The sequence below is a fragment of the Balaenoptera borealis genome, assembly GCF_965194805.1.
Source record: "Balaenoptera borealis genome assembly, chromosome: 4".
Classification (NCBI taxonomy): Eukaryota; Metazoa; Chordata; class Mammalia; order Artiodactyla; family Balaenopteridae; genus Balaenoptera; species Balaenoptera borealis.
The window spans coordinates 63,270,457-63,283,436 of record NC_138861.1 but is presented as its reverse complement, the minus strand read 5'-3'; the positions used below and the strand labels follow the sequence as shown (position 1 = coordinate 63,283,436).

The following is a 12,980-nucleotide window of genomic DNA, read 5'->3' as shown; positions in this document are numbered from 1 at the left end:
TGTGATGGTATTATAATATTTTAAGATTCTGTAGCACATCTGCACATACATCATATTATATTTTAAACTGTGACAGGATTAATATCAAATACTTAAAAACTAAGAACCCAACACTTCCTAAAAGCAATAAATACATTAAGCCATAAAAAGGATTCATTTGAAGTACAGAATGATTTGCTTATTAATATTATAGCATATAATATTACAATAATAATGAAAAAATTCAACTAAACACTACACATTTCCAGAAACAAATTTCTAAAAGTCTCTTGCCATCAAAACAAGAACAATAAAAACAAAACAAAACAACAAAAATAGTGAGATAGCTTGGCAATTTAAATATACCATAAAACTGAAACTTGTATTTGTTTTTGTTTCTTTTATAGGAGATGGAACATGTCTCCTCCAGTGAGGTAAGACACTTTGGTGTCAACATAAAATCCTTTCACTTAGTAAAAACATAATATGCCCTAAACTCTTGTCCTTAAAATAGTTTTTCACCAGTGAGTCTAGAACTACACTCAGAGACAATTAGAAGTGAAGCCATAAAAAAAAAGTAGATATGGAGGAGTAAAGACCAAAAAATCTACACATTCAAATCACCAAGATTAGATTTGTGCATTTTTTTCTAAAGTCCTCTCAATATTAATGATGTTTGTTCACAAGTCGTGATGAACATTTTGTGAGTACAATGACAGGAATCCATTCTATGTTTCTGCAATGAGGACTCAACCTTTTCTGGAACTATGTTAAATGTTACTTTCCAAATGACTTCCTGGCCATAACAGATGCCCACAGACAACTCCAAGGTCACCTAAGCATTTTCTTGTTTTCCTGTGATGTATTTAATCTCTTTTAAAAAGACAAAAGAAAAAACATGATAACAATTAAAAAAAGAACATTGGAAATTGTACAGAGGAAATAGGAAATATTTTCTTTCTTCTCTGTGGATGATATTTTGGAGAGCTTTTGATTCAGTTATTCATAAACCAAAGCACAATGTGAAATTAGTTAGTTGTCTGAAATATAATAATTATGTAGAGGGAGTGAAACTTAGGCTAACTTTGTTGTGTAATTCAGGTAAAAACTAATACGTTATCTACCCAATGGATAATGGTTGTAGATTGATATTTTATTACACTAGAATGAATTCAGTCTAGGTAAATAAGTAATATTGTCTTTCTCTTTCTAAGGAATCTATCAGCATGTCCCAGGAAGTAAGTCCTAAATTCGTAAATTAAATATATTTTAACTTTCTTTTTTTAATCAAAGTTATAAAATGAATTTATTTACTTTGTAGAAACATAAGCAGGGAAAGAATGTGGTCCTTCATCCCAGCAAGGTAAATCCTGATTACTTTAGTCTGTTAATCTTCGACTGATGAGATTGCTTTTTCTATCAAACATGGGTCACTTTCTCATTCAGCCAAAAAGAGTATTATTTTTAATTATGATTGTGAAAATGGTGATGTTTTCATTGTTTTGCCAAAATGCTATGGACTAACATGAAAGGAATTCCAGGAAAAGACTTGTGAGCCATTTTTGAGCCACAGTGTTAAAGCAGAATATCTTAGAAAGAATTTCTTGTTAAAGGTTCATCACCTTTACTTTTCTTCCTTAATTCTGTACCCTTTTGTTCAAAAAATTATATTTTCTTTGCTATCACTTTATGCTCAAGAATATTACCCTGGATTTCAGTAAATGCTATATCCTTTTGGTTTTGTTTTCTTTTAGGAGAACATTTGTTCCACATTCTGTGAGGTATATATTGATTTCACATCGGTAGTACAATGTGAAGTAAAATATAGTATTAGAACCACATTGAAATTAACCTGGATTTGGAAAAAATATTTCAAGTCAATCAAATTTGAAAACCAAGATTATCTTTAAAGAATGAGACCAAAAGTATACCGTCTTCTCTTAATTCTATGACTAATTCAAATGAAGAAAATATATCTTCGCATGAATCAACAAATACATTTGATTCCCAGATTCTATGAGGAATGAAGAACTTGTCTTTTAATGGTTTTCATTCCTGAAGTCTCAAACTTATTTTCTTCTTTATAAAATTATTTTTCTATTGCAATATTTTCTTAAAATTGACTCAATCAATTTGTTTATCACAGAAACAATATATATTTACTTCCAAAAGCATGTTAGTTGGGCTAGTGATTTATTTTTCCTAATAAAATAAGTAAGGACTATTAAAATGAGAAAGAAAACTTATCCATGCCTTGCCTAAAATTATCTTGTGCATTCATTCATTCCCTTGACAAAGCATTTATTCAACAAGAACTATGTCCCCAACACTACCTTAGCCTCTAGGAATACAATAATAAATACGATAGTCTCTGGGGATACAACAATAAATAGAATAAACAATGATAAATACCACTGGTTGTATGTTTATCACCAAATAGAAAATTCTATTATAATTCATACAAAACTCTTACAATGTACATTGGTGCTCTTTGACAGAGATATCAGGTATCTGACTCCAGAGGAAAGTACATTTTAAATCAAGCCAGTGTCAAATCAAGAACCTACCATTCACCTTCAATGTAGTTTTAGCCTGAAAAACCTCTCAATATTGCTTAGGGCAGTGTTTCTCAAAGTGCTACCCTTCAGCTAGCAGTATCAGCATCACCTGGGCATGCTTATGCACTTTAAAATTTGAGAACCTCTTGTTTAAGGGGGGTGAAAGAGGGAATAGTCACTAGTATAATAAAGACATGCTGTGGTAGAAATAGCCAAGCAATGAGCACAATGGGAAAAAGTGTCTGGAAAGGAAGAAGCATAGCCATGGCCCGGAGCCTTGTGTCCTGCGGCATAGCCTGAAGACTTCCTACTTAGTGTCTAGGAAGCCTGCTTTACTGTTTCTCTAAGCTTCAGGTCTGTCTCAAACGGAGAGCCAATGGCGGCCTCTCATAAATAACAATTGTGTCCTGTAGAAAGGGTTTGCAGGATTTAGTTTGCAACACACCTCACTAGTCCTACTTTGTAATATTTTTGTCACCTGTCTACACTCCCTAGGCATCTGATATTATATGAATAACATAGAATTGATGAAAACTTTAAAATGAAACATATTTTCAGTCACATGTTATTAATTTGATAGAGTGAGGGCTCTCAATAATTTATTTAATCTGTAATAAATAACGTAATTTCTCAGTAGTAATAGCTTGGGCCATAAATATATTTAATTAACTGCCCCTTCTACTCTAGTACAACTCTAAGGCTAAATCATGCAAGTTAAGTTAATTCTTCTTTTCTTCCCCTAAGGAAACCGCTGAAGTTCCCAGGGAGGTAAGTAATTTTCATTCAAACAAAATGAAATTCATATCACCCAGCCCTGTTTTCTTTTTGTGTATTTTTATAGCAAGTGCTTTTGTTTTCTTAACAGAAAGTTAAGGTTACTGTGGAAGATAAGCAACACCTGAAACAACTGGTAAATTTCTCATACAAATTATAATTTCAAGTAAACCATGATAGTATTGCTGTTTCTTCTCCCAAATGTTCACACAACTCATTCCATCCCAGTGAGTTATTTACCCCCAATTTATAGTAAGTAATATATTTTTTGTTACTTTAATTTCCAGCTATTATCTTATCAAACTTGTGGATTTATAGTTTAAGAAAAATGAGTGTTGAGCAATTATCCAACTGATTTTGAAGGAATTACAAACTTTAGAAAATGTGTTTCAAGTTTAAATGGTGTAAGTGAGATACCAGTGTAGTTGAGGTATCACATTTTTGTCCACTCAACTTCTGTTTGACAACAGTGTCATAGAAAGATATCACAAGTGTAAAGGTTTCCAGGCCATATATAGGAGGTCATGTAACCCATCCTCTGTGGACTAGAGAAGCTTGCTGTGTGCACAAGGAAAGAGCACCTGCTTTGGAGTTAGCAACTTGTACTCCAACCACAACTTCACAAATCATTACTTAACCTTCCAAGCTACAGTTTCCTCAACTAAAAATGAAGATAGTTATATTGACCCTGTGGAATTACGTTAGATGATATGTATTTCAATTATGCAAAAAATGCTTGGAGCACAGTAGTTAGGTGCATGTAAAAAGAAGATAACAATTATTGTTATCATATCCCTACACAGAGCAGACATACCTGCTAAAACCTTTAGAACAGAAACAGTCTTTCTTTGAATACTTAAAAATTGGGACTCCCCAGATAAGACCTCTCTTTTTAGGAAATTCTGACTGCTAGAAAGGCCATTCTTAACTTTGCCAAAATGCTTCTAGTAGCATTTTCCTTTTGTACCACTCTTTTAAGGTAATTCTGAATTCATCCAATAGTTATTCCCAGGCAATTCTAAAGACCAATCGACATTCTACATGCCCATTTATTTTCAAATCTCTATGAAATTAAAATTCTCCTGAGTGAAGATGCCACTGTGGCTTTATATTTAATCTCTAAAAAAATCATCAGAGTCAGATCAAAGGCTCTGGAATTTACTAGACTATTTACTGAGCCTGATAGATAGATAGTAGATAGATAGATAGATAGACATAGCAGGCACTATGAAAACTGCTATATATTTTATATTTTAACAGATATAATCCTACATGGTAAATAATGCTCAGATAAATTAAGCAGTTTGAGCAGGGTCATGGATTCCAATACCCAGGATTAAGGGAATTAAAGTTCGGTTCTATCTGACTCCAAAGACCAGACTTCTTACATACATGGAAAAGAAAATGACAGACACTTACCTTCTAATTCAAGAAATGTTCCTTTCCTTTCTTATACATATTTTTGTTTTTTCCACATAGATATTGTTCTGGAGGCCTTAATAATCAGACAATTTCTTTAATTTTGCAATTTATTATAAATGTAGGAACAGTTACAGTAAATGTTATGTTACTAAACTATGCTTGTTAGGTAAATTTGCCACCATTTATAAATTATCTAATTCAATAAAGTTCTAAGTAACTTGGTTCTTTCAAAATCTGCTTTTGACACAAGGAGGAAATTCAGCATTGGAGTAAATATTGATAATTTTCTTTCTCTCTAGAGCAAAATCAGTCAGTTTTATCAGAAGTTCCCCCAATATATCCAGGCTCTATATCAAGGTCCAACTGTTATGGACCCATGGGGTCAAGTTAAGAGAAGTGCCGTGCCCTTTATTCCCACTGCGGTGAGTGCTGCTTTTTTATTTGTTGTTTGTTTGTTTTTCTTTTTGTTTTTGGTGAGGGATGAGTTCAGGATAAATATATGTAAAATAGCTAGAGACAAAATGTCCCCAACAAGTTTTAACTGAGAAAGCAGAACAAATGAGAATAAAATCTTGTAGTCCAGAGATTAAATAGCAAACAAAAAATAGCCCAAATGTAGTAACAAATAACAATAGTAACCATAGTGACAAATAAGTAATTTAATTTGAATTGTCCTAAGTGTATGTTCCTACATCATTTTGCTTGGCTCCTCATACAAGTCTCTAATATAGGAGGGGATAGTAATCATTAATTTTATGTAATAAAAATATTGTATTGTTAAGAAAATACAAGGAAGTGAAGTAACTTGCCCAAGTTCCAAGTATTCTCTACCATTTTGTTTCATAAAACAGTCTGTCTTAAGGAACTTTTTCTCATATGAGGAATAAATAACAAAAGTTTTCTTGACACTTTTTTTGGTTTCAGAGAAGACAGCATCTCTCTACCAGTGAGGTAAGGCATTTTACTATAAAGGCAATACCTTGGTAACTAGCAAGATATTATACACTTACTATACACTGTACTAGACAGTCTTTGATGTAGTTTTTAAGCAATAAATCTAGATTTACATAATATAGGAAAATCGGATCTTCAGATCTCTAAGAAAAATCTGGGGAAGGCAGAACAAAAATGTACACATCCAAGGATACAAAGATTAGATCTGTGCTAGTAGACCTTGCCAAAAATCTTAATACTACTTCTTTTTTAAAGATCACCATTAATATTGCTATCACACCAGAAGACATGGTGTAGATCTTACATTTTATAAACAGAGTGGGAGGAATCCAATGTATCATTCTGAAATAAGAACTCTAATTCATCCAGATCCATACAAACTGCCGTTATCCAAACGTCTTCCGGCATATCACACATGATTAAATACATTTTCACATCACACAAGAAATTGCCTAGTTTTACTCCTACTTAATAATGACTAAAAAAGTTCAGAAAAGAGAAATAACAATTTTACAAGTAAGATTAAATGCATCATTTCAATTTTTTTTAAGGAATCTGCCAGCTCCTCTCAGGAAGTAAGTCAAAACCACTTATATTAAATATAGTTAAGAAATTACTTTTTAGTTTGTTATGGTTATAAAGTAAATATTACTTATTTTGCATAAATATAAGCAGGAAACAATGTGGCTATGCATCCAGTCAGATAAAATGTATTTATATTTTTATTGGTTCATTGATAAGATATGTCATTCATCACTCACTTAAGAAATATGTATTTAGCAAGTATTATGTCCTTACATGATCTTAGATCTTTGGGATACAACAGCGATTTAAAACACAATAAAAATAAAATTAATTATTCTTCTTTATAAAAGAGGGGTTTTCTGCATATATTCAAGATGAAATTATGTATAACCAATACAGTGAGAATAAAATATCTAATTCTTTATTAAATTTTTTTAAGGAAAATCCAAAGAAGACTGTTGATATGGTAAGGTATTATTTCTATATGAAGCTCTATTTAGTTCATATTTTCAAAAATTAATATGAATAGTTAGGTCTATCTGAAATGTTCTGCTTTTAATAAAATAGAGTTATATTTGTAAGTTACTTAAAAATATAATTTCTCTCCACCTTTTAATTTGTTTCTCTCAATTGCCCTGAATTCTTTCAATTAATCCTTCCATGTAAGCCAGACTTTCCACATAATTTTTATATAGTTTCCACTGCCTCTTTCTTTTTTTTAATAAAACTTTTACTATTTTTTGAACTGGAAATTTTACTTTTTCTTTTTTACCTGTCATACTAATATCCTTTTTGTAATATGAGAAAGATCTTTAATTCCACAAATATCAAAAACATACTGCTAAGGATTCAATTATCCTGGTCTCCAGATTTTGACTACTTTTTTTTATTTTTCAAGGAATCTTCTAGTAGCTCATATAGTGAGGAGAATGGTACTTTTAATAGAAAACAACTAGTTTATTGAGAAATACTGTACTTTTCTGCTGTTAATTATTTTAAGTAAATTTGGTATTGATAATTTTTTAACAGAGCCACATCAAAATAGCCAGTAGACATGAAAAACACATGTAAGAAATATACACAGAGTCATTTTAGAGGTGTGAAATGAAGTAGATACATAGCCAAGAGTAGCTGTTTTATCCCATGCTTTTGATAATGTTCAGCTGGACTCTGGTTCATTGGTAATAGGCATTTTTAAAATAAGCCAAAGCCAAATCAACATCCTGTCAATTGCCTTCACCATAGTTCTACCCTGAGTCTCTCTCGCTGTTTAAGGGGTTGAATACTGGATTGGGTTATGAGTTGTGTAAATCACAGGTACAAGAACACTTGCTGTGTTACAATGAGCCAAGTGCGTAAGCACAATAGGAAAACTTCCTGGGAGAGGATGAAGCATGGATTGTGACCCACAGTCTTGTGGCCTGAGGCACAGCCCAACATCTTCCTCCTCAAGGAAGGAGGAAGCATGCTTTACCCTTTCTCTCAAATTGGGGGTACCCGGGCACTAAAAAAAAGAAAACAATGGTCTTCCCAGAAAGGGCATGCAGGCTCTGCCACATACCTCAACAGCCTGATTAGTTTAATTTTTCTCCTTTCTCTCTCTCTCTCTCTCCCCCACCTTTGCATCGGCATATACTCCATGAGAATTTGACATTATATGAACAATATAGGTAAATGGAAAATTCAAAACATATTTTCAGTCAAATATCATATGGACACAGAGAATGCTCTGATAATGAATATTTAAACTCATTAAATCCATAATAAATTCCTATAAAGTAGAACTTTCTTTTTTGGTAACAGTGGTTTGGCCTTGAATTATTAAAATAATTAGTTCTAGTTCTCTACTATAATGATATAGACAAAATTACTCGTGGGCTATCTAAGTCAAGCTGATTCTCATTTTCTTTCCCTAAGGAATCAACGGAAGTACTCACTAAGGTAAGTAATTTCCATTCAAACAAAATTAATTACATATTATCCCATATTTTCTTTTGTATTTATCGCAGTTTATTTTTATTATTAACAGAAAACTACATTGACTGAAGAAGAAAAGAATCACCTAAAATTTCTGGTAAATTTTCCATGCAAGCCTTTGTAGCGCAACCAGTCTCAGCTTGGACACTGCTGAACTGTGATCCTCTCAAAAAACAAAAAACAAAACAAAAAAAAAAACAGAAAACCGCTATTTTTAATAAAGTCTAATTTTTATAAAAGTTTTCCCTATACTTTGTCAAAACTATTACAAAAACATTCTCCCATTGTACTAATTGGATCATTGCCATGTATCCACCCAACCATTATTCCCCAGGTATTCTAAAAATCCATTGATTTTTCATTTTGTGAAAACAGGAAATTATCCTGAAGGCAGATGCCACTGTGTTTAATTCCAATTTTAATCTCTATAATAATCTATAGTTGGACCCATATAGATGGTTCAAAATACAACACAGAGGAAAGGGATATTTGTTAATAGGTGACAGGCACTATACCAAGTGCTCTCTCTATGTTAATTCATTTACTTCTACAAGGTAAGTGACACTCAGAGATTAACAATTGACTCAGTGTCACAGATTCTTCTAAGATAAATCACATATTCTATATGACTCTAAGGACAAGGGTGTTTCCACCAGACATGGAAAAGAAGCCACAATCTGAGACACTTATTTAGTAAATTAAGAAATTATCCCCTTGCCTTCTTACACACACCTTTTTTTTCTTTTCTCTTTTTTTTTTTTCTGCTTAAGTATTTTGGCATTGGGGTCTGAAATAACCAAAGAATATTCTTAATCCTACAGTTTATTTTATGAATGTAAACATAGAGTTAATTTTATGTGAATAACCTCTCCTTTGCTTAAGTCTGTTTGGTATCATTTAGAATTTATCCAAATAAATAAAGCTTTAGTTTATTTGGTTATGTCCAAGTGTGCTCTGACACATCGGATAATGGAAAAATTATAATTTTTTCTAGAACAAAATCAACCAATATTATCAGAAATTAACCTGGCCCCAGTATCTCAAGACTATTTCTCAGTATCAGAAAACTATGAAGCCGTGGAATCACGTTAAGACAAATGTTATCCCCTATCTGGTGAGTTCTCCCTTTTATTTTCAATTTTAAAAACCGGGTTATCTTTTATAGTAAAAATAAGATAGGGAAATTAAATTCCAACAAGCTCTCAAGGAGAAGCTGAAACAAAATTAAGTAAAAATTCTAGGCTGGAAATTAAATTAAATTAAATTAATCATATAGTACAAATATAGTTACAATAAGCAGAAATAATTATAATGATAAATTGTGTTTACATTAGATTTAAATTTCTTAAGTGTTTGCTTATAATATTTCAGTTTATTCCTATAGCAATTCTTCAAGGTGGGTCAGCATAGAGAATATGACTTCCATTCCACAAAAGTATCTGAAATTCCAAAAAGTAGCCTGACAAAGCTCTAATTAACACTTCTCCTTTATTTCATTTTTTTTAAAATGTGACTTAGTAAACTTTTTTAACATTAGGAATAAGTGGGAGAGCAGGAAATTGCACCCAGAGAACTGACAGTTTAACATAAAAATATAGGATTGGAATCAGAAGCCCTGACATAAATAAGCTTTTGACTTTGGTCAAGTCACTTCATTTATCAGGATTTTTTAAATATGATTTAATTTATTAGATATAAATGTAGCATTTAAAGATATCTGCCCCATGATAAGAGAAAATAAGAATTTAGCATCTGTAGTTTGAATATGAGATGCCAAAATGATGCTCTAAATATTTCCATGGAGTGGTAAATATTCTTTTTGTTTTTTATTATAAGCACACAGCTAAAATATATTATTCCTTTCTCTTTTAAAGAGATACCTTTAAGATTCTTGAATTAACTGCTTCCACTTGATTATGGTAAGTATCTTTAGGCTTATAATTTAAATAATAAATAGGAGTTTTGTATGAAGAATGCATAATGTTGTTAATAGAGTTTCAACTTTAATTAAGTCATACTTGGTTTATGAAATATTTTAAATTTTGCTTACACCTTTTCGATTCACAAATGTAAGTGATCTGTGTATTTGCATGCATCTTATAAATATTTTGAAAATAAATTATAGGAAAGTTTCTCTATAGCTGATAACACATTCAGCCAGAAGCAACAGCTCTGGGTGGAAATTGTCACAAGTGTAATGGTCACAGGGATGTTAACTTATCACCTTCGAGTTCAGACTCAGAATTTCAGTTTGGTGGAAGAGAGTTTTCTTACACAAGCTAGTTTAAAACAAATTCTCTGCATTATTTTCTCTGGAAAAATCACCACTGTTTTAAACACAAAAAACCTACTTTTCTTAGTGGCTCTCTTTGACATTTTAACCATTGCTTTAAAGCCATGATGAAGGGCCAAGGAAACGAATATACAACAATATTGCTTTTTTGTGCAGTCACCTTTTCTTTTTCTTACCTTGTCCTTGCAGTATATAGGTCATCTCCAGTCTTGGAATTCTGTCTCACTCAAGTTATCTTCTTGTTCCTTTTATATGTCCTGCAGTGAGACAAAGTAGGTTTCAGAGAAATGAGTAATAACAGTGGTAGTAATTTACTGAGGCCTTACAATGCTAGTCACAATTCTAAGCCCTTTGCCTATATTAACAAATTTCATATTCACAAAAAACCGAGGAGGTGGTTAATATTATCAGCCAATTTGAGATAAGGAAACTGAGGCCCATGGAAGTTAAAAAAATTGTTCATAATCACCCTGCAAAAGTGGAAGAGCCAAGACTCTAACACAGATTTCCAGCTCTAGGACTCCAACACACCACTATTGATGCCAAACTACACCTAAAGTCCAGCTAGGGTATTTTTTGGCTTTAAGTACATTGTCACAAACATGATTTGCTTTGTCATGTCATTTTGGCTCTCCAAATGATGAAAAGGGGTCAGACAACTTCACAAAATGATTTTATGTGAGAAAAATAATAACTATTATGAATAAGAGCTGAAATTAAGCTGTATTTTATAAATAGCAGTATTTCCATTGCTATAGTTATTTATACATTTATTTTACACTTTTAAAAAGCTGATCATGTGTTCTATACTGTGAGAGACATGAGGGAGACAGAAATAAGGTAACAAACTTATCCTCATTAAGCTCTATTCTAGACAAAGACATAGGAATGGCAATACGAGGTGCCAGATGCTAAATTAGAGGCATGAGAAGTATCTGGTAGTACAAAAAGGTCAAGTGATGCATCAGACTTAAGTCATAAACTAAGTCTTTCAGATAATTAGAACTAGACTAAGCAAAGCAATGGCAGAGAAAAAAAAAGTCAAAAGGTATTGAATTGGCAGGAAAATTACAAAAGAAATAGAGAAACCAAAATATGCACAATAGATTTTAAAGAATTTAATAATTTTAAGCAGTTTCTTAAAGTATCAACCCAAGGTCATTATGCATAATGAATTTTTTTTCCTAAAACCTAGATTTCAATTAGATAAAAGGGTTTTAAATGTAGAAAGCATTTGATGTCTAATAAACTATTTAGAAAACAAGAATAAATTTTCCTTCAAAACTGGCTGAAAATGTAAATATTTACCACTTAATGAATAAATATAAATATTACTTTTATATGCTGGATTGAAGAACCTGGCTATCAATTTTCACTCGTTCATTAAATTGTTCCACAAATAGTTATTAAAACCTTACTATGGGGCTTCCCTGGTGGCGCAGTGGTTGAGAGTCTGCCTGCCGATGCAGGGGACACGGGTTCGAGCCCTGGTCTGGGAAGATCCCACATGCCGCAGAGCCACAAACTACTGAGCCTGCGCGTCTGGAGCCGTGCTTCGCAACGAGAGGCCGCGACAGTGAGAGGCCCGCGCACCGCGATGAAGAGTGGTCCCCGCTCGCCGCCACTAGAGAAAGCCCTCGCACAGAAACGAAGACCCAACACAGCCAAAAATAAATAAATAAATAAAATTAAAACAAAAAACAAAAAAAAAACCTTACTATGTGCTAGGTGTCATGTTGGGCACTAAAAAATATTAACTAATAATCATTATAAATAACAACATTCTGCTAGAATAGGATGGATGGGTATGTGTGGGTTCTGTATACAAGCATACATTATTTCTTGAATATAAATCTAATAGATAATATAGTATTATCTTTTGCTTTTTAGGCTTGACTGGAAAATCTATGTTCTATATTTTCTTATCTACCACTTTACTTCATACTGCCAACATGTTTGGAGAGGCCCACTAATAAGACAGAAGTGTTGACGGAAAGGAAGACTGTGCAGAATATTTCCTGAATTATTTATATTCTCCCTGTTAGTTCATGTTGAATATCCTGGGTTTGTATGGTGGTTTCATAAAACTTAGCTGATGATTATTTAAAATGCTTTCCCTACTCTTTCTGGGTTGCAGAACTACATTTCTTTTCCTCTGAAAATAAAATTTCAAGTGCACTCTTTGGTGTGTAATCATCATTTCCATTGTTCATACTGGCTCACTAGGCTATGGATGATAATATTAGCAGTCCTTTAACAATCACTTTAAACCAGCTTGGCTACCACCAAAATAACTGTACACTTTCTGGGTAATGCAATTTTACTTCTCATAATGGATAACCTTGAACACTATAAATTATATTTTCCAAACACAGCTAGGTTTACAGTACTATTCAACCATTGTTTTACCAACTTTTGATTTATTTATTTAATCTGCCACAGCATTAATCCCAAACCTTCACCAGAGCCCTCAATCTTCCTCTCCCAGGTCACATTGT

The 12,980-nt window shown here is 32.5% G+C and overlaps 1 protein-coding gene across 1 annotated transcript in view; it reads left to right on the top strand.

The window, feature by feature from the left end:
- Nucleotides 1-11,895, top strand: part of LOC309628530 (alpha-S2-casein-like) — a 30,677-nt gene extending 18,782 nt beyond the window's left edge. The window contains exons 2-11 of the mRNA XM_082391618.1: nt 387-413; nt 1,194-1,217; nt 1,301-1,342; nt 3,282-3,305; nt 3,403-3,447; nt 5,033-5,275; nt 6,565-6,678; nt 8,130-8,153; nt 8,242-8,286; nt 9,184-11,895. Coding sequence (XP_082247744.1) covers nt 387-413; nt 1,194-1,217; nt 1,301-1,342; nt 3,282-3,305; nt 3,403-3,447; nt 5,033-5,275; nt 6,565-6,678; nt 8,130-8,153; nt 8,242-8,286; nt 9,184-9,333 — 738 coding nt within the window. The 3' untranslated portion in view covers nt 9,334-11,895. The remainder of the gene's footprint in view (nt 1-386; nt 414-1,193; nt 1,218-1,300; nt 1,343-3,281; nt 3,306-3,402; nt 3,448-5,032; nt 5,276-6,564; nt 6,679-8,129; nt 8,154-8,241; nt 8,287-9,183) is intronic.
- Nucleotides 11,896-12,980: the final 1,085 nt, after the last annotated feature.